At 37.8% G+C, this 23022-nt stretch overlaps 1 protein-coding gene across 1 annotated transcript in view; it reads left to right on the forward strand.

The window, feature by feature from the left end:
- LOC149300029 (multiple C2 and transmembrane domain-containing protein 2-like) overlaps positions 1-21278 on the forward strand; it is a 50320-nt gene extending 29042 nt beyond the window's left edge. Inside the window, exons 13-22 of the mRNA XM_089485510.1 lie at positions 474-576; positions 1838-1939; positions 2029-2103; positions 2725-2844; positions 9701-9820; positions 10228-10269; positions 16574-16683; positions 19066-19175; positions 19727-19824; positions 21210-21278. Coding sequence (XP_089341636.1) covers positions 474-576; positions 1838-1939; positions 2029-2103; positions 2725-2844; positions 9701-9820; positions 10228-10269; positions 16574-16683; positions 19066-19175; positions 19727-19824; positions 21210-21278 — 949 coding nt within the window. The remainder of the gene's footprint in view (positions 1-473; positions 577-1837; positions 1940-2028; positions 2104-2724; positions 2845-9700; positions 9821-10227; positions 10270-16573; positions 16684-19065; positions 19176-19726; positions 19825-21209) is intronic.
- The last annotated feature ends 1744 nt before the right edge of the window (positions 21279-23022 follow it).

The following is a 23022-nucleotide window of genomic DNA, read 5'->3' on the forward strand; positions in this document are numbered from 1 at the left end:
TGGTATCTAATGCTTTGCAATAATGTGTATTTTATTATTATTTATTAGTTTGTATAGCAGTGTAAGTGTACTCCCTAATGTACACGCAATTTTAGCACATTAATATATTTATTTGCGCCTGATGAATGATCTAGGTTGGGGGGGTATAAATGCATATGGGACGATTGTGCAGACCCCCCCCCCCATGCATTTGCATGGAAGACACCACAAGATAATATAAAATCATGCGTTAAAGTGCATATGATGACTGATGTGTCCCTTTAGCTTAGGTAATGTTGAACCAGGGGACCTCCGATTCCTTTTGGAGTCCCTGTTTTATTTAACTCTTTGGGTCAAAACTGGATAAGGTTTTTTTAATATCGGAAAACATTCTCCAAGTTGGGTCTCCTTTTGATAGCAGGTCTGGAAATGCTGGTAGTCGTTTACGTTTATTTTATGCTTTTTGCAGAGACAATTATGTTTATGTCTTGTAGCCCTATTAAAGATATCCACGATGCTCTTGAGGTAACTGTGTTTGATGAAGATGGAGACAAGGCACCTGATTTCCTTGGAAAAGTAGCAATTCCTCTACTTTCCGTAAGTTACTGCCAGAGCGCCTACATGTAAAACTGTGTATGTTTGCACCTATTGGACACCTCTATTTATAAGTTTAGCCCTCAAATATGCTTCTGGTGAATTGTTATAACTTTGTTCTAGAGCAGGGTTTCTAAGGTTTTATTATTATTATTTTTAATATTGTAAACGCGTACTTACATGCACAATGCTTTCATGAAGTGCACCTAATTGTGATTAGATGTAACATACCTGCCATTTGATTTTAGGACTCTACGTGTTTCTTAATTCCATAATACAACATAGAACACAATAGCATTCATGTTTACAATTCTACATTACATTTGTACACGCCAAAAAGAAGAGAAGCAGCTCATTGCATCATTCTGGGACTTGGTTAACTGGACCGCTAAAGTATCTACGTAAAAAATCCCCGTCCTTTCTATCCAGCGTATCATGCAGTGATCCCTGTTAAGCTAGCTGTAATAAAAGTGCTGATGCCTACACGGAAACCAGGTCTTCTCGCTGTGCTTTGTGCCGGTTTTGATCTGTTAATGTCTCCCCGAGTCCTCATATCATTGGTGTTATTGGAAGAGCAAGGTCTGAGCAGATGCTCATGTGCAGCACCACTCCGTGCCAAATGTTCTGTAGGATCGGCTAGCAGAACGTGCAGGCTCATTTCAGAAGCTGACAAACGTCCGCTTTTTTATTTTTTTTGTGTGTAATTTTATATGGGCTGGTGGATGGTTCTGTCTCTACACCTGTATTAAAGGGTCATTGGACTTTTAGGAATGAAGATCATTTGGCTGGTTGTGTTGTGCTTATTTGTTAATGTGTCATTATGTACCGTCGAGCTAGCTGTGCGTCTTAAAACAACATTTTGTTCATGATGAAGTATGGTGTTTAACCCTGCAGTGACAAATGGCATACTTTATTACCCCCCCATGCAAATTACGCTAGATGATGTAACAATAGCATTGGATATTTATTTATATTTATAAAAGGGTGTGTGTGTGTATGTGTATATATATATATATATATATATATTATACACACACACACATTTCAAGTGTTATTGTTACATCATGAGTCCATATATTAGTAGCAAAGTACATGTATGCATGTTTTACTATTAAGTTTGGTTGAACATGATTTTTACAATCAAGAGAAATTTGTTTCGGGCAAAAAAAAAAAAATACAAATGCACTACACATATACAATGTTTACCCATAATGGTGCTGTTTAAATCCATAAATAATAAAAACATTTCTTTTTAAACTCAAAGGTAAAGAATGGCCAGCAAGTGGGTTATTTATTAAAAAACAAAGACTTGAGTAGTGCCTCTAAAGGAGTTATATACCTAGAAATGGAGATCATCTACAACCCGGTAAGATGTGCCAAGTGCCGCTTTAGTTATGTTTTAAACTTCTAGATCGATGTATTTGATTTTTTTTTTCTTTTTTCTTTTCTTTACAGGTCAAAGCAAGCATCAGGACCTTTAACCCACGAGAAAAACGCTTTGTGGAAGATAACCCCAAGTTTTCCAAAAAGGTTTGGCACACAAAAATGAATTATTTTACGGACAGACACTGAGTTTCCCGGCCACAATATTAACATTCCGTAACTGGCTTGGAATAAATGCCTTACTTGTAGTAGTATTTTTCTCATGGTTGACTACAAGCACTGTATTAAAAGCAAGGAAACATGTCTTATCAGGGCTTCTATCCAGATATCTTGCAATAATATATTTCTTGATGAAAAATCTTGGAGCAAAAACTCACTTTCCACACTGTTTGAAGGGTTAAGTTGTCTTTGTGTCCGAGGGTCAGATTTCTCATAAATGGTCAGCATTGCAGTGGGGTCTATCTGAAGAAACTGTTGCATTTAAAGGGACAGTGTGATTTCCTTGATGGCATGGAATACAGAAAGCGTTAAAGGATTGGTTTCAGACATATTTGCCCTGATCCTGCTTGGTAGTTTGGATTTGGCTTTGACACGCTATGTACTACACTAGAAGTCTCATCAGATTTGTCTGCATCATTATAAAATGGGGCTGTGTACTTAAACCAGTCCTAGTAAATTTGAAGCATTAAGCTTTGCGTATCAGTTACACGATGACTTGTATGCTTAATTTTATCTCGTCTTGAATTTGTTTTGTCTTTCATTTGGCAGATCTTGTCAAGGAATGTTTATCGTGTCAAGAAGATTAGTTTGGCGATATGGAATACACTACAGTTCATAAAGAGCTGCTTTCAGTGGCAATCTACAAAGAGAAGCTTAATAGCATTTTTGGTAAGTTCTTTTATAAAAAAAAAAAAATTAAAAAAAAAATATACAGATATCTATATCATTTGATAACTGCGTTGAAATGAATAAGGTCTTCCGGCTTTGTGTCATGGTCCATTACTTTCAACTCCACCTTGTGCAGTGGCATATTCTTGCCTATGCCAATTAGTGAGGGGTTTCTTCGTACCCTCCTCCCCAACATTGTTATAAGAGAAGCTTCTGCATTATAGTGTTTGTCCACTGGATCTTTTGTTCGGTTAAACTAAACCTACAATCACAGCCCTTATAAATGGATAAATACATCTAAGACATCTCTAGGTTTATACAGTTGCTTTGTCTTTGACTACTGCGTGGAAGCTGATTCTGTTAAAAGAATAACTTGAGTATCATGTTGCATTATTTCATTGATTATGACTTTGGTAATCTCTATATTTACCGTAAAACAGAGTAATACCAGTATTCCTCTCAATGAAACCTGTTCATTAACCATTGACTAGAATGTCATCACTCCCCTTTCAAATAACACACTTACTGACATTATCCCTTCATAAGGCATAGTGCCATAAAACCCCCAGGTATCGTATGCATGACAAATACTGAGGGAAAACTTCTAGAGGTCATAGTTTTTCTACATCCGTATAACACATACTACTAAAATGAATATTTTGAAGTGTTAATTTACCACCTGTAACCCTATGTTTTTGTTATCTTCAGTGTCCTTCTATTATAGAATCTCAATACATGAATGGTCTTCCTGATATTGTTGAAAGATCTGCCTTGAGCGCTCACATTTCCAGTTAATTGAATGTTGCTTTATTCTATTCTGTCCCATGCTTTATTGTCGCTTATTTGTAAGCTGTCATTTTTATTGGTGTCCCTGGCTGATCCTTTGCTGGCTGTCTTTGGGTGGCTTGCGTTTTCCATTGTCTGTCTGAACTTGGCAAGCGCTCAGTCCCTTTTATTGCCATATGACGTGGGTGTTCTCCAAGCAAAGCCTATAATTATACCCATCCCAGGTGATGGTTACAAGTAAGGCAGAGTAATAATTTTTGCTGACTGATCTGATACACTTCAAAATAAACCTATGTAGTGGTCGCAAGAGAGCAGGGAAGAGGCGTTGTAGTGCGAGATGTCCCTATTTTCACTCAAAGGTTATTGTTAACTTCTGTCTCGTTATTTAAACAGTTAACTGGTTTTATGTTAGCATACTTTATTGTAGGTTTTCTATAGTATAATTTGTTCTGTTATTTTGGGGGGGTTTATTTGTTTGCTTTGCCACTAATTTGACCTAATATTTTGATCACTACGCCCACTGAATTTGAGCAGTACTTATATGCAGAAACAGATATATCTTCATATACTTTAATAATACAACCTAAAAGGTTGCACCTTTTTAAATGCTGTACACTGAAAAAGTATATGACATACAAATTGAATTTTGGTGTCTAAGACATTAAATCACTTCAATTCTTTTTTTTGTTTATTGATGAAGGGGGGACAAACTTGGGAGTTTAATGACTATATTCATAGCCGAGACCACCAGTATCTACAGGATTTCTGTGTTTTTTCAAAGAAGTCCTGTAGAGATCACATAACCAGACTGTACGCGGACAAGCCTTGTGCTGGAGATATATTGACAATTAATATGATTGGTGTTAAAACTAGCAATCATTTCCCTAATGCCATACTAAGTTATGTAGAGAGATACATGTGCAAATTACTCATCCATTTCATGAACTTGTAGTGCAGAAAACTTTAGGTTAATTTCAGAAATATCCACGTTTGCCCATAAGAAGCTCATACTATGATTTCCTACTTTTTAAAAACATCCACGCATGTTAAGAAGGGTTTGTGACGTACGGAGTCCTGTAGGTGGCACCAAAATCTCATAAATGACTTCCAAGCGCTAAACACATCGCGATTTTCATATTATTCCTCCCTCCCATAATCTTTAGGATGGACCATTTTTAGAAATGTTAAACTGTTGCTAAATCACAATGGTCCTAAAGCTATGTGGGTTTTATTATGAAATATAATCTCTAAGTATATCATTATTCAATTTAAATTAATTTTTGGACAATAAGTCTATTTTTAGAAATGTTAGGGCACAGCACAATTTTGATTCCCAACTTTTTGTACTCAGATATTCAGTTTTGTGTTAGAATGAAACACTAAATAAAGTCATGTGGAACAGAAAGTTCTCAAATTCTTCTGGAATGGTATAAAATACTGCGACACAAGTATTGAAACAAACTTGGCACCACTTTAAGTTCGTAAGTGAAATGTCTTTGGTGAAAATGTTATTGACCTAGAAACACAGAATTTGATAAGAAGCATTTGGTCCATCTTGCCTGTTTCGTGATGTAGGGACGCAAACCTTAATTCTTGGTCTTGTCTTACATTTAGAGTAGCCATATGCTATCCAATACATTTTAATCACATCGCATCACTGCATGTCTCCCCCACTTTGGCTGGGAAGCTATTTCATTTATGTGACACCCTCTCATCAAAGTAAAACGTTCTTGCATTATGACCTTGTGTTCTAACATTTCTCAAATTTTGAAATAAACTCCCCTCCTGTGCTTTGTTCCTTTATGTATTTAAATGTTTGTCACATTTCCCCCTCTTCTCTTATCCATGCCATACATATTAAGATCCCTTAGTCTTTGCTCTTATGAGGAGGGCTAATTTCCTAAAGCAAATCTGGTTATCTGATTTTGGGCTGAAGTCTCTTGCTTCTTACTGATGCCCCATGCACAGTAATGTCTACTGGTAGATCTCTTGCTGGGTTTCAAGACAACTGAGACTTTGTCTTATGAGATGCATTTTATTTGTGTCAACATATAAAGTGACTGTAACAAGTAAATTAACTCTTTGCAATTACCTAGTTCTCTGCATTAATTGTTCATGAAATGTGATCTGACCTACATCTAAAACACAATGTGATTAAGCTAATAAAACATGGCTTGACAAACCCTGGGCCCCAGTTCCCCGTGGCGACTAGAAACCAATTCCTGGCGCCCAGGGCTGTGTGTGTGTGTACTGTAGTATCAGAGTGTGCATATAGTGCTGGATTCAGTCTGTGTGTGTTTTTAAGCTAATTTTTTTTTTTTTTAAAGCCATTTTGTAGATTTACATTTTTGATGTTTGGAGTCTGTGTCCTGCTACATTACACAACTTCTACTGAGCTTCAGCTGGTAGACGGCTGGTGGTGAGGCATTAATGCAGCCCTAAATCATGATGCTCCCTCCACTGTTCACCGTTGGGATGATATTTTCATGTTGGTATGCGGTGCCCTTTTCATGCTGTACTGCTGTATGTTCTTCCTCAACAGTTCAATCTTAGTTTCATTAGTCCACAAAGCATTTTCCCAGTCGCTTTGTGGAGAATCAAGGTGCTCTTTAGTAAACTTCAAACTGGCAGCAATGTTTTTCTTATTTTATTTTGGAGAGCAGTTAGTCTGCGGTGTCCTGCCATAGACTTAATGACTGTTCAGTGTTTTGAGTGAGGTAGACTCATGAACAGCGATGTTAACCAGTCACAATGATTCCTTAAAGCTTTTAGCTGTTTCTGTAGGGTTCTTTTTTACCTCATTAAGCATTCTGTGTTTTGGTCTTGTGTTGGTTGTCTTGTCTGGGCACCCACTTCTAAGGATAGTAGCCAAAATACAGAATTTTCTGAACGATTTGTCTGTGGACTGATGAATATATAAATTATTTGAGATCACTTTGTAATCTTTTCCAGCTTAATCAATTTTTTATTTTATTTTTTATGTGGAAAGTAGCTCCAAAACCCACCTCCAATCCTGTTTCATTGATTGCACTCCAGGTTTGCTAACTTCTGACTCCAGTTAGCTTTTGTTGAAGTGATTACCCTAGGGGTTTACATTTTCCAAGCCACACTGTGAATGTTTGATGTATTAAATATGGACAAGAACAGTACAATAATTTGTGTTATGAGTTAAGAGGTTGTTTGTTCATTTTTGTACCTTGCATAAAGATCATGTTTTAGGATAAATTCATACATAACTACGGGTAATCGAAATGGTGCTTACCTTTTCTTGCCACTATAAAAAGACAATCACCTATGCTTTTGTTTTCTTAAAGGTCTCTTCCAATGTTTCTGAAAGCTATATACACTTCCATTATTGGGGGAGGCCAATGACATCCTTCACATGTAAACCCCACAATGTTATCCTTTAGTGAAGCCATGTTGTCAGCCTGTCGCAGCATACAAACAAAATACTTGTATGTCTACAAGGCATAAGGGTTTTTTCAGTGAGAGTTGTAAGGGGAGTTGTTGTTTCAAACGACTTAGGCATTCCTGAATACATTTCTGTCACACAGGTGACATCCTACATGCCAGCAATAGTTTAACCAAGTGCACCATTTCTGTATTTTGACCCCACCCCAACAGCAGTTATTGTTTAACATTTAAAGCCTGAATATATTCTTAGCGCTGTACAATGTTATACAAAAAATTATATATTTTAGCATAGAAAAATACATATTTCAATGTCTACAAACTAGAAGCATAACACTCAAATTATTTTTTTGAAGATTGAGAATTGTTTGGTTTTTTTTAGGACTATTTAGGAAGCCATATGCAGACTAGCAGCCCCCTTGTGCAATGTTGAGCGCTGCATCTATTAAGTATATTAAGAAAAAGTTTTCATGGTTGTGTTAACAAAACATTTCTTCTAAATTCAGTTGTTAGTGAATTTGATTCTCTTTACATGCCAAAGTGGCTGCCTGTGGACTGTATAATCTAAAAATGCGTCATTTATGCTGACTTAAACAGATGGGATAGTGAATAGCCACTAAAACACAGACAGGCAAGGGGTTTTTTTTTTCTTTTTTTTTTTTTTTTGAGTATTTCAGGATTGCAAAGGAGACCCTCTCCTCTATCAGTCCCTGAAAACTTTTTTGTAGTTTGTCTTTATTTTATTTGTTTTTATTTTTTGTATCCCCCCCCCCCGAAAAGCATATTACTTCAAATACGTGATTTAAAACAAAAAAAGAAGAAAATGCTTAGATTGCATTAGATAAACATATATTGAAATTCTTGGTGTACCTTCTTGTGAAACCTTGTTAATGTATAACTCGGGGTAATTTAGTGGTATACTTTTTAGTTCAGAAATATTACCATTATTGCTAATTTACACAATCAGACTTGACATATAGCACACAATCCAATAACTTTTTTGTTTTCTTTTCATTGCTCCCAGAATTTGTTTTTTTTTTTTGAGGTCATAGCAGCTTCTCATTCCCATAAACTATTGGAATAGTTTCAACTATAAAATCTTTTTTTTTATTTTTTTTATTGAAGTTCATAGTGAGTGAATGATCCATATGCAACTGCAAAATGGGGACATATTAGGCAGCGGAGCCCCATTTCTGTGGTAGGCTGGGTGTTATCGTCTGTATATAAAAATTAAAAATTCAAACAAAAATCTGGCCTACAAGAAGAACAAGCCCTTTGGGCATATGGTTCATTATGCATATTCGTTTAATTACAAAAACACTTGGGATATCTTCTCTGCTGCCCTTCTTTTCAACTTGTGGAGTTGGAACAGTTTCCTAGCACAAAATATGTTGAACAGGCTTGCGTAATATGACTTGTCGGTCTCTCATTAAAAGTAAATGGTCTATGGAAAAGAATTTAGGGAAAACAACCAAATGGTTAAGATGGAAAACAATACTTTTATGGCATCTTAGCATTATTTTTTTCTTTTTCTTTCAATGAGCAGAGTGGAAAGACTACTAAGTTTTTATATCACTTTTTATATTCTCAGGCAGGTTTCAAAATTAAATTTTTATTACACATATAATATTAGTGTCTACAGAAAGCTGCATCTACCATCACTGTCTAAGGGGTTTATTCATTAAAGAGAGAGTTGGCAATAGAGCTGGATTTCAATTGACTGACTTCACTTTATACTATGAAAGCCCATCCCCTGTGAGCTTTTGCTCCAGGATGAGCTTGGACACCCATGTATTATAATTCATACTGGTAAATCGGTGAGGAGTTTTTGTTTTTTAATCGCCTTATGAATTGAACTGTATATTATCCGTGGCCAGCTCAAACCATCTTGCAAAGGGAACCGGCCAGTTGTGGCCCTTCATAAGGCATTGCAAATGATGCTCGTTAAACGGATTTCTATAGTGTGTAGGCAACAGTGCTATCCATGTTTTTGTGTAGCGATTATATGTAGTGTTATATTCTTGACACCTATACAAGGAACAATATTGATGTTTTTCCTTTTTATTCAGCATTGTGGAGACGGGTATTTATTTAAAAGCCATTTTTAAAGCCATCCATGTGTTTTTCATTTTTTTTTTTCTGGTTTTTGTTTTCCTAGTAAGAGATCATCCTGTAGACAAAGCTTGGCATATTTTAATTTTTTATTTTTTTTTTATTTTTTTTTTTTCCTCCTCTACACCCAATTCCTTCACTGCTGAAGAACCTGGCACCAATCTTCAAAACTCTTCAGAGGCTTCACTGATGGGACAGTTTTTGTTCCACCCATAACTGTGAATCACACAAGATTTAATCTTTGAAAGTCGAAACCGTGTTTAGCGGTCATTCGACCCATCTAGCCTGCAGAATTTTCTGCTATGAAAGCCTAAGACCTTATTCGGCCTTTTATATTTAGTATCTCTATTTCATAAGATTGTTTTAAATTCCATCAGGTTTGCTAGAAGAGAAGTAAACTTTCTTAAATTACATTTTGATAGCTTTTTATATTAATCCAGACTAAAATTATTTAACTTGTTTACAAGCAGGTGAGATCTAGTAATTCTTAGTAAACTCTATTGAAATGAGTAATGAGTATAACCTCACCTTCATTATTTCTTTGCAGATCTTTGTGTTAACGATCTGGAACCTGGAGCTTTTTATGATTCCTCTGTTTCTGTTACTCCTCTTTGCTTACAACTTCACCATGATTACGACGGGGAAGGTCAGCACTCAGGACAACCTGGTAAGTTAAGGCTGATATTGATTTAGTTGTATTTGTTCGTGCTGCTGTACCGAGATACATATGTTTTGCCTTCAGGAGACGGAGTCTTGATTGTGTTTATCCCAAGGCAATGGGCTAATTAGCTTATAGAACATGTCCCTAGATGCCGGGCATCCTTAAGGGAGCAATATGATTGTTCACCTCTAATCTCTTTATGTCTGGAGGAGCCATTTGTTTCCTTAAGATCCTGCTAACCAGTAACTGCTTGAAATATAGAACTTGCGATAATATCTGGCTGTTTAACCTCTATCCTTTCTGGTTGTTTTATAAATACCTTGGTTAACTAAGGTTTATTCACGTAGCACCTTTCAATAGGTGTATATGGAGTTAGGATTTAAAAACACTCATTAATTTGACTCTCTTCGCAGGAGGGGATGGATATCGGGGAGGATGACGAAGATGATGAAAAAGTAAGGTTTGCTTGTGTGTGTTTTATAGTAAAAGTACATTTTGACCTTTTGGATATCTCTATAATGTTAGTGTTTGCAGTGTCTCTATGGCAAAATATTTTTTTCTAAAATATAATAAAAATGTGTGCGTGTGCCAGAAATCTTAAAATCACTTAAGACTTCCCAAATGTGTTTTTGCTTGCTTTCTTGGCTACTATTATGGCAAGTGCTCAGACTCCAAACACTTCCTACACTGTTATAGATGGACTGATAAAAATAGTTTAGATAAGTGAGCGCTCAGTGAAGCCAGCAAAAGTATTTCAAATTGTGTACTGGGGCATTAGCAAAAATGCAGTATGGTGTGACAAACTACCCTCTCTTTTCACTTATCAGTATCGGCTGTTTGAAAAAGAGTACCTGGGTGCAGATTTCAAATATTTATGTACTTGAATGTCAAAAACACGATAGCTTTAATCAGGGCTCGACAAATCCCAGGTCGCCATGGCGACAGAGAATTTTGTCCTGGCGCCTAGGTTTTGTCAGCCTCTTACATCCAGAAAAAATTGTGGATGTAAGAGGCTGAGTCACCACACGGGGGCGCTGCTGCTGTCTGCCCAGGAGTCTGGGCAGACAGCACAGCCACACAGAGCCCGAGCCTGAGATCACTCCCACGGAGTGATCCTGTAGGCTGAAAACACGGTTGCTGGAAAACCAGCAATCGTGTTTTCAGCTGCCACAGGCAGCTTCAGGTAAGGGGGTTGTGTGTTGATTGGGCCCCCACACAAGTGTGGGGACCTGACCCAACACCCCCCTGCTGCCTGATCGCTCCATGAGAGCGACAGTGCAGCGTTAACCCCTTCAATGCCGCGATGGGGGCATTTAGGGGTTAATTCCCGTTTTGTACGGGACTCTGCTGCTGGTGGTCTGCCTGGAAGCCCAGGCAGACCAGCAACAGCAAAAACGAGCCCCCACAAGCCCTTTGATGATTCCTGTAGGCATGGAAGCCTACAGTCATCATCAAAGAGACTCCCCCCTGCAATGGCTGGTCTATAGACCAGCAATTGAGTCCCAGCTGCCAGAGGCAGCTTCAGGGACAGGGGAGAGGGTTCTTTGGTCTCCCCTTGAGTGTGGACACCAGCCCCAACACCCCCCTGCTGCCTGATCGCTCCATGAGAGCGACAGTGCAGCGTTACCCCTTCAATGCCACAATTGTGTATGACACATTCGTGGCATTCCAGGGGTTAACATTTGTCCCCACAAGCTTGTGGGGACTAAATATCAGTCAATGCTGTGCTCCAATGGAACATCAGCATCGAAAGAGTTAAAAAAAATAAAAATACAGCACTGACCTGAAAGTCCAGGGTGCTTCCAGGTCAAACGCTGTGATTTTAGTAAGTGGGCTATGATGATCAGATCACTCCTGACCAACTGTTAGTTTAAAAAAATCCTGGCTCCTAACTTTTTTACCTGGCGCCTAGATTCACAACAAATTTGTCAAGCCCTGGCTTTAATTGTTAAATCTAATTAATATGGCTGAAAGCGTATATATCATCCAGTCCTTCAATTGAGCAAGAGCACAATATCAAATCTGAATTATTCACCTGCTTGCTAGTCTTCAAACTAAGTCATGTCGAAATGCCCCTACCATGGCAGAGGCTTAACATTAATCAATGGAGGTTATTTTATAACAATTATATTGTTGTGCCTGCCATGGGTTATCTGGGGCAATTGTAGAACTCCCTTGCTGGGATGTCTTTAAAACTAATGGGGCAAGCCTCTCACGTACAAAGAAATAGTCTTAATTTTAGGGGGACAGATCTTTTGGGGAAAGCTGCTTTGAAGTCCGTCCTGTTTGCATTTTGGATTCTTTCTGATTTATTTTGCCTCCTGCATCACGTATAACTCTGCTAAATACAAGTCAATTTCAGATATTTGGTTTGTGTCCTTATCAGTATACTATATTTGCAAATGGCCCCTTTGAAGTGACTCCTAGGTAGGTCCATTGACTGTGCTTAACCTTCTGTATAGTATAACAAATTAAAAGATCATTCTAAACACAAATTTACACCGCATAATAAAAGTGTTGAATGATCTGTGCCAAAAACAAATCTGGCTGTATTGTGCGTCTGTCTTTTCCCTGAATACACAGGAATCTTTTAAGAGGGTGCAACATAGGAGCTTCTGTGTTCCACATCTGGCCGTGGAAAGAATATGCAAAATGTAACTTAAAGATGTTAATTAATTCTGAAGCTCCTTATAGAAACAGGATGTTCTTTTGACTGCGTATGATTGACCACTGGTTTATTTTAATCTTTGCTATAATAAGAGGCACAGTTCATGTAAGAGTATGTACTAGTTTATGCTGGTTTATCACATAATTTCTAATTTCAATCTCTGATTTATTGTGTGCTGAAGCTGAACAGTGCTTGTTTCTTTGTCTGGTCCTCATTTTAGTTGAACCAGTGGGAATATTTACTATGGCTGGAATTCAAAGCTTTGTTCTTCGGTGAAGTGGTGGAATTTGATGGAACGAGATATGGCTTTGACAGCGCATATGCCTTCTCAAGAAGGTGTATCAGTACCCATGTATTTTTTGTCTACATCTCCTGTACACAAAGTTGACTTGAACTGCTTTTTTTGTTTGTTTGTTTTTTTTTTTTATCTTTAAAGATGTTCATATCCACTATGTAAACAAAGGATGTAGACATGTGCATGGCAAGCAAAATCGGTTTGGACGAAATTTTCATTTTTTTTCCCGGACATTCATTTCTAAACTAAATTTGGAGGTCTTTTGATTTGGAACGACATTCGGGAGGCATTTCAAAAAGGGGGAGGCGACTCTCCTTTCATTATAGAAATTTTAAAAATGTTCCCCAGAGTAAGAACGGTCAAAGAGGTGCAGTAGCAGTAGAGGACACTGGGCCTGGGCAGGCAGACACTGGTGGGACATGATAGGCACATGCAGCCCTGTGAAGCAGGACTGGGTTCCCCAATATTTTTTATATATATATATATATATATATATATATATATATATATATATATATATATATTCCAAAAATAGTTACCGGCACTCCAGGGACTTCTTTAAATAACTGGAGTTTCTCGAGTAGTTATTTAAAGAAGTCCTTGGAGTGCCGGTAACAATTTTTGGATATTGTATGATTTGCTGTTACAGCTACTTGGCACCAGGCAGAAAAAGTGGTGATTGGAGTCAAGGGCGTAGGAACCCCTAAAAATCTGGGGGGACAGCATTTTCCCCCATCAGATCCCCACTTTCTCACACTATCTCCCCCCTCTCACACTTTCTTACTATCTACCCCCCTCCCTTCTCACACTATCTACCCTCTCCCCACCCCCCCTTCTCACTAGCTACCCTCTCCGTATCGCCCCCTTCACACTAGCTACCCTCTCTTCTCACTAGCTACCCTCTCCCTATCGCCCCCTTCACACTAGCTACCCTCTCCCTACCCCCCCTTCTCACTGTCTACCCCAGGTGTTTTTTCTGCAGTGGGCCACTTCATCAGAATTGTATACGTGTGCGGGCCGCACTCATTTTTCACTGTGAGAAAATATGGCCTTTAATAAAATATGCAGATTAAAATAAAGTAAATGACACAAAACATTTACTTTTCCTCTCACTGATTTCTGGGCCTAGAAAGTTTTGTGACTACAAATTCAGGACTCAGGATAATTAAAAATGAAATAGTTCTATTTATTCTAGGGATGCACCAAAATGAAAATTCTGGACCAAAACATTAACGGTTCACTTAGCCAAAACCGAAAATGACCCCCCACCTTTAAAAATAATAATAAAAACTCACATTTTTAATAAAAGTAGGTAACACACCACAATTGGACAAAAAATATTAGCAATATGACTTGGCATGATAGGAGTGTGATTGCTAACATCAATCAGTCCCATCATGCCTAGGTTCCAGCACTTACACATCCATGCTATCACTCACACACTCATTCATTCATATACTCATTCATTCCCTCAATCACGCATACTCATTCAAACACCCTCCCCACCCCCTTACCTGCACTGCAGCTCCTCGATGCTGCTCACAGGCTTCAGCAGAGGGCGCGGCCTCCCTCTGCGTTCTCTGGTACTGCACAGAGGAAGCAGGATGTGATGTAATGTCACGTGAACTCTGCTGGGTTCCGGTTCCTCTGTGCAGTACAGAAGACCCTCCCACAGGTAAGTAGCAGGGCTCGAGGTGCGGACCACGTAAGATCGGTTGCCCTGGTTGCATTTGCGGCGGTTTCTATTGGGGGGGGTTCCTACGGCCCTGGGGGGATTTCTTAATTATCGGTCCCCCCCCCCGCATGAGTTACGGGGGGGGGGTCTGCCCCCCCCCCCCGGTTCCTACACCCATGATTGGAGTGCAATTGTTAATTTTGGACTTGTATGTGTGTGTGTATATATATATATATATATTTATTATCTCTATATCTGGTTTGATAGATTATATGACAGAAAGATAACAAAAATTGACTTGTCCACAAATTATAGGTTGGCTAGTAGCATTAATGGGCAACTGCTTTTAATCATCTAAACTCTACCCAGGAAATGGGGGAAAATGTCTGCTGCAGTGTAGTATTGTGTGTATTACTACAGCTTCTCCAATCCACCGTACAACAATGCATAAGCTGTCGTTGTCTCACGCTCCATCTCTCATCAATCTGCAACTGCTGCTACAGACAAATTAAAATGGCGTCTGCACACTATTGCTTGTCCCTTTCCCTTGTAAATGCTGATTAGAGTGAAAAAGTAAGGAAAAACATTCAGGAATCCCAACAAACAGATGTTTTGTGGTGTATTCACTAAAAATTGTTGGTGGCATTTACCTTCTTAACTAGGGTCTCTTAAGGGCCAAACTCAGAGATTCAATATACGTCAGCCCAAACCCACTGAGATTCTGCTGCAGGAAAACCTTGGGTAGTGCACAGTAAAAGTTATTTAAGTGATGCAGCGTACGTGGCCAGATCAGCCACTCATTCTGGAGACATTAGCTTGTGTTGATCCTTCATAACTAATAAAAGTTCAGTTAAATCTGCAAAAGTTGCAGGTAAATCATTGAGGTGGCGTTGAAGAAACATCACTGCATTGACATTCCGGATCTTGGCCCATCTTGCTGCAGCTGGCTTTTAAAATCCATAGCGAATGGTAATGTTGCATCTCGACTTGCCTGCGACCCTTGTTTTTGTATATAAAAAGCATATGAATCTACACACTGAAGGAAAAGATAAGTTTCCACAATATTATGCATAAAGAGGACAAAACATTCTGATTTTGGCAGGGTTTTTTTGTTGTAAACCTCGCCGACGCTTTAAACCAACTTTGCCCTTCTGAACTGTCTAGAAACTTGTCAAGCCCTTAGGAAGAAAACACAACCTCTTGATCAGCCCTTTCTTCTCCATCGTCTATTAACACAAGTCCCGTATGATTGCTATTCTGATTCAAATTGAATCAACATTGGCTTTTCCTGAGCAGCTTGGTAGTTACAGCAGAAGTAATGTGGTACTTGTTAAACTGTGTTATCGCCACATTTCTTGGTTCAATCTGAAATGTGTAAATAAAGTCAGCATGATGTCTCTGTCTCTGCCAGACAATCGTGCTCCCTCTGTTCATTTCAGCAGGAGCAGGCTTGTCCTGGAAGATCAGCCTTCCCAACGTATTATTTACAGAAAATTTTCCATTTGACAAAGAGTCAGTTGAAAAATATATAACAACCCAGGGCCTTTTATAATTTATTTTGTTGCCTATTGATCTATTTTTATTTATGCTTGGCACACAGTCTCTGGGGTTTTTGCCGTCTTATATATGTATAGCTTATGTGTATGTAGATCTATATAATCTAAGGGTGTTCAGGCTTCACCAACAGATGACATTCTGAGAGAATGCATAATCGATAACCCAGCATACATATATGTATGAAAGGAGATAAAAGTAATGCTAATTCATTAGACAAACTTGGTGTATATGGAATAAAATCCTTTCATGCTATGTGTGAGTTTGTTGGGTATGGCATGTATATATTGACTTATTCATAGAAAATAGTATTATATGACACATTGGGGGTTAGGTGGAGGGTCTAGTGAAGGGTTATCCCTAGAAACCGACTCCTGTAAGCTGCAAATGCTTCTATTCAAAAGGAGCCGGTTTTGTATTTGTAATTTGCCAGCCTGATATCATGATTTTATTGATTAATCAACAATGTATTAATACATTTACATGTTGCTAACTGCTAAAAGATGATATTGCGTGTGTGTAAGTATGTATGAAAATATATATATTTTTTTTTCCTTGCTTTCCTAGGAATCCGAAAAAAAGAGCATAAGAGACCGGATACAGATGGTACAAGACATTGTAATAACTGTTCAGAATGTCTTAGAAGAAATAGCATGCTTTGGCGAAAGGATTAAAAAGTAAGTTTCCATTTTAATGACTTTGTGGCATAACACTTTTGTATGATTTCAGACAGTGGCATATTCTGGCATAAGGCTGCAGGTCCAGGGGGGACAGCTGCCACTCTGCAGCATTACAGGGGGTCTCCCTGTAACATTCATAAGGGAGGGTCTGCAATTAGTGGACTTTTAAACACCATGCAGATTGGCAAAAATGCAAGCACCGCATGTGCTGTTTGTTAATCACAAATTATCAGGGTATCCTAAACCCCTCGCAATACAAGAATCACACTCCCCATTAAACTCCTATTCAACTCCCTAGCGGAGACTTAGGGCTTTGTGTTGCAACAAATCCACAGTAGCATAGTCAAGTTCGATTACCCTCTAGACTGTCTTGTTGTATACCTAGAGCATCCTTCTCGTGGGTATAATAATTATGACAATAACCCAGACTACTTGCATTCTAGTTCTGCCCATTCTGGACAAATTTTTTCTTATTTTAAAAACATCTCTGTATGCAGTAATTTAGGGTAGCAATGTAGGTTACCATTGTAAGCAGTCATTATGGTAATTGGGTCACTTTCAAAATACCGCACCAAGCTGAATGCTTATGGCTATGCTCATTCATAGACTCTCATTAGCCAGAGGGTCCATTTGGAAGAGTAAGACCAAGTATAACCTGATAGGTAATCAAAATTTATGAAAATTAGAAAGCTGTTTCAAATGATGCTGTAATAAAGTGTTTTAGGAGGAGTTTTTAATTGCATTGACGAGTGTTCTACAACACAAGTCATCTTGGTTTAAATGTTAGTGTTTGATCTATGTCAGAAACGTGTGGTCAAACGGCAGCGTTTTCATTTTGTACTTTTCAGGGTATGCGTTTTAATTGTCAGTGCATTTTCCTGTAAGAGGTTTTAAAGTCATTCAAGGAAAAAAAGGCAATCCAACCTTTCCAAACTCCCCAGGAGCTTGACTAAACTCCCTCCTGATTACACACCGCTGCATCTCCTGTTCAGCATGAAACTTGGGCAAGCGGTTATTTCGAGAGGAGCGCTAGTTCCATAGGGCTTCAAATTAGAATTCCACTGTGAAGCGGCAAGAGCAGTACAGAACACTTAAATGGTGATGGGAGGTGGACCAGCAGCCCCATGAGCTCTTGTTCAACCGCTGTCAAGGCTCATACAGTGTTGTTTATGCATGGACATGTGCACTCATGTAAGAGCACCGGACAAACAGAGTGCTATGAAGATATCTAGTAAATATATTGATTCTCTTGCAAATGGATTCCCTGTGAGCAAAATATGTGTTCTTGTGACATGCGCTTAAAGCATGTTCATAAAGTATTAAACGTGCATCTAAACAGTGTTTCTACTATCTTTGAAAATGAATGAAGCCTGCATAAGAGGAGATTTTTCTAATTTGGTGTCTGTTGTACACAGTTTTGCTCATTCAGGGATCCATCTCCATTGACTAACAGCTGAAGTGATATTACAGCTAGATCCTGTGTCAGAACAGAATCCTTATAAGAAGTTTTTGTTCTTTATACATTGAACTTCGTTAAAAAAAAGGAGTCTGTTAGATGGTCTGAAGAGGTTCACGATGCCTTTAAAAGGACCGGTCTTCATAGAGCCTACAAAGTTTTAAGACCTCAAATGTAGAAGCGTCCGCTGAGGTCTTTTCCATGAAAAGTTCCTGAGCGCTATTACAGTTAGTGATTACAATTGCAAAATTGACAATACCATTGAAATTGACAATAAAATTAGCATGCGTTAGGACATACTAGCGGCAAAAGGAGAAAAGTGAGGATTGGTCTTGAAAGCTTAGGTGACTCCATCCTACCGAATGAAGCCTGGTCCACCAAAAGCTATCACACAAATACTTGGAATATATTCTCTGGGACCAATATGGGATTCATTTTTGTGTCTGTTACATGCAACCTCTGGAGATCAGATCTGATGCGTTATCAAGGAAACTTATTGGCTTGTAATTCAATACAAAGTTGTGCCCTAATTGTAGTACCTATACGGCAAGGATGGAAAGCGTGTAAAACTTTGTTTTCCAAGAGGTATGCAAAGCACCATGGGAGTTGTAGTGCAACAGCAGCTGTTAAAATTAAAAGTGTATATTTATTGAAGAGATGGATGACGTATGTGTCTGTTTAGAGCTAATATTCTGGCTCAGAGATGAGAATCCAAGAATTCCTTTATGGAGAATGATTTAGAGTTGGGTTATTATCTAAAACTGTTTCATGTGATGATTTTAACATAAAATTACGCTTGGATGTGATTATAGATTTTTGTTCTTATTCAAGTACTCACTGCCTGCATTGGACTGTATATAGATCATGTGACTGTAATTATGTGATTGCTTAAACCTCATCATTAACATTTTTCCTTTTGACAGCACTTTTAACTGGAGTGTTCCATTCCTCTCAATTCTCGCCTGCTCTGTGCTTTTGGTGGCCACAGTTATTTTGTATTTTATACCTTTAAGATACATCATCTTAATTTGGGGTAAGTTGTTTTTTTTTTTTGTGTTTTTTTTTTTTTTTCTTCTTCTTCTTCTTCTTTGCCCCAGTGTTCTTGTCCCGAAACTGTGCATAATACTGTAGACAAAAAGATATTTCTTAGCTGTCATTTTAGCAATTGGCTTTGAATCAAGGAGGGTCGGCTGAGATTCAAGGGATGAAGCTTCTCATCTCACTCTTGCTCATCTGTACATTCACAGTTTGGTGAATCGACCTTGCACTAAGCGCAGTACTTAGGGTGATAAGTTATCAATGCAGACCTTTTACTAGACATGCATTTTTCCAAGCCCATATCGGTTGGCAAAAATTGTTGAAGTGAAAGTTATGTATTAGATGAGTGCTAGACTCTATATAAAGCTGGATGTCCTTTTTTCATTTCCCTCCTGAGAAAGCCATGTGTGAGTAATAAAAACCCCAGCAACATGATTCACACTCATTCCTAACCTGTGAATTTGCTCACCTTGCTTTGTTTGGTATGCTGGTACTCTTCCGACAGTTCAGAACGACAGAGTCTCATTTTATGTTTTGTTTTCGCAGGCATCAATAAATTTACAAAAAAGCTTCGTAGCCCATATGCCATTGACAATAATGAAGTTCTAGATTTCCTCTCCAGGGTACCATCGGATGTTCAAAAGGCAAGTAAACGCTTCTAAATTCCAGTTGTGTAGTTGTATAGGTAGCGTATTCAAAACCATTAGCCTGTTTGCTGTAAAGCGCCTGCTACAGATATGATGCCAGAAACCTGTCCAGCGTATGCTCTGGTAAGAACAGGGTTATTAGAAGCAGCAAGTGTATTACTTTTTATTGTGGCACAAAAAGGGTTACTGCTCTTGTAAACAAAATTGCTTCCCTTATATGAGGATTACATTTATATTTAGGAATATGCAAGGGTCCTTTTAATCAAAATGTCCTTCTCAACATAGACTAGGTAGCCTTGAAATGCTTAGCGATAGCTTCCATAAGGCTTAAGTAACGTCACTATAGAGTTATTGTCGCGCCTCATCTGATATAGAGTATAGCTTGGGCAATAGTAGCGTATTAAAGTAAGCGTGGAGAAAAACTCTCACAAACGTTTACAAACCAGATCACCCTATCCTGACTAGCAAAAAAAAAGACAAAATCATGGTCACACAAACATATCACTTGATGGAACAAAAGAACCATTTGCCTCATCTAGTCTGTCCATTTTTTTCCCTGAAGCAAGAGTCTGACCTTAATCAAAACAATTTCCACTTACCAGAAGTGATACACATTTACTACAATCATCACCGGCAGTTCTGTGTAGTCACAAAAGTATCTGAAATGTTTGGCTTGCGTTTATTATTATTATTATTATTATTATTTGGCATAAATTACAAAGCAAACTCTAATAATAAAAAGCGTTTTAAAGAGTCTACATAAAGCATAAAGGCCCTTCTAACACTTAACAACAGGCAGCTAGTTTGACAGTTCAAATACAGTGTTACAAAACACACAATGGAGCCCACGTAAAAAAAAAAAAAGTTACAAAATATTGTATTAGTGTTTATTATGATTGCTTTCCACCTTGCCCTTCTGATTATAATCGGACGTATCCAAAAAGCGCTAATGCTTCGGTAAAATCAGAAGAGGCGATGAAGACCTCTTCCTGTTATTGTATTAAATAAATTCCCCACGGTTTTCTGTGCACTTGCGCATGTTTATGTTAATAGGCATATACTTAAGCTATTACTTTTCAAGTATGTTTGAGGAAGCTGGGGTACAAGAATTATACTCTGGAGGCTGTTTAATAGCCCCAAGTCCATAAAAGATACTAGTGTGGCACTGGTAAAATCAACTAATAGCCATACGACTTACAGGTTTACATATAATATTTGTACATAGTAAATTAATTGCAAGTCAGATTTCTTGTTTTTAGGAAATTATTCATTAGCCTTCATCTTCATCAGGTTCTTTGGCTCTCTCCTCTGGGAGCCATTAACTTTCTCTGCAAAAGCTTGAGGCCTTTAATAGTAATCGCCATGCCTATTTATTTTTACAGGTGCAGTATGGCGAGTTAAAACCTTGTAGCAACCAAGGTGTCCCCAGGAAGAAGCGGAGCGGGCTGTAAAGACATCTTTACCGTTTCACGAGAAATAATTAACACTAATTTCCACCGCTGCCTAAACTTTTTAAGGACACATTGTAGAGAGATGACATCTCCAAATGTTCTGATTCATATTCCCAACGATTTTGTAGACAGAACATGCCATTTGTCTTGCAGTCAATCATGTTTGTTTTTTTTTCCCTAAGTGGCTCTTGAAAGATAATTTATTGCTAACAAAAAAAAAAAAAATGTCATGCAAAGGAATGAGAGAAACAAAACATTTAATGGTGGGAATGCCTAGTTTTTTGTTTGGTTTTTTTTTTACCTAGATTTTTTTTATAGCTTTTTTAAAATATTTTTTTGGAAGAGATTCTATAAAAACTGCCTTAAAACATTCACTCGGAGGTACCTGCTATAAGCTCTTGCTTGTCCCATACTGTACACTTCCTGATGTGTCCTCAGACCGATGGTCAAAAGGGATTTGTTTTGACTGAAACCCAATAAGCTTGCCCTGCATAATGTATTGTTAATGGAGGCTGGGTATTGGGCCTCATCTCAGCGATTGAACTATCCACGATGCAGGGCCACCTCAACCCTTCTGGCAGGAGAAACACACTGGAGTTGGAGCTTTATAATATATAGTCGTAAAGCGTGCCTGTTTCAGCTGTCCTGTAAACTTTGTGTTAAATTAGCCCTAAAAGGGAGTCTGTTTCCTGTTCTATACAGACCACTAATCTATTAACCATTTATCATAAAATTAAATCATCAAATCCAGTTGAAGGCCCCCGATCTCTGCCGTTGCAAACAGTCCTGATTGAAGGGTAACCTGTTCTTTGTGGATTAGCGTGTTAATCAGAATTGTGGAGTTGGTGATTAACACAGCTATGGTTAACCAATGATACCCTCATAATCTGCCCTGTTTGTGACAACATCCAACTGGATTTCAAAGCTCCCCCCAAAGAAATTTATTTATTTTAATTTTAAATAAAAAAAAGGGAACTTTGCATTAGCACCTTTCTCGGTGCCAAATTATGTAAATAGCTATGTAAGATAAATATGTATATTTATAGAATAACTTGCACTTTCTGGACAGACTATGGGAATCGGTTGAATTATTTAACAGAGATATATATATATATATATATATATATATATATATATATATATATATATATATATATATATATATTGTATACATATTAGACTGTAGGTAGATGTGGTATAACATTCTTCAGAAGAAAAACAATACATGTCTAATTCTGTTAAAGAAAATAATTTGTACCTTTTTTATGTATTTTATATTGAATTTACTTCTGATACCAGCCATTTGCCCATTTGAATTTAAGATTCAAATATTGTTGAATGTTCAATAAACATGCCAAAGAACTGTATTTTTATACTTCAAAAAAGGTCTTTAAAAAAAGAAAAAAATGTTTAATTTTTAATTCCCACAAAGACCAACCACCAAATAATGTTATTGTTGTATGAGCATTTGATTGAGGGACTTGTCTGTTTCATTGTGGGTTGGATGAGTTTAGTCATTGTTGTAGGTTTGTACAGACATATTTGACCTTGATGAATTTATTCAGGTACTTTTTAAAGGTCAAACACTCCCTTGTGTGTGTTTCGGTGTATACTTGTTCTTTTAAAGCAATCCGAGAATTATTTAAATACGTGTTCGGTTTTTTTTTTTCTTTCTTTCTTCAAAAAGCGATATTTTTAAAAAGGTGTATATTTGTTACCAATTAAACAAAATATTTTTTTTTTT

Source organism: Sceloporus occidentalis, unplaced genomic scaffold (assembly GCF_023333645.1).
Source record: "Sceloporus occidentalis isolate IW3139 unplaced genomic scaffold, rSceOcc1.0.p SCAF_26, whole genome shotgun sequence".
NCBI lineage: Eukaryota > Metazoa > Chordata > Lepidosauria > Squamata > Phrynosomatidae > Sceloporus > Sceloporus occidentalis.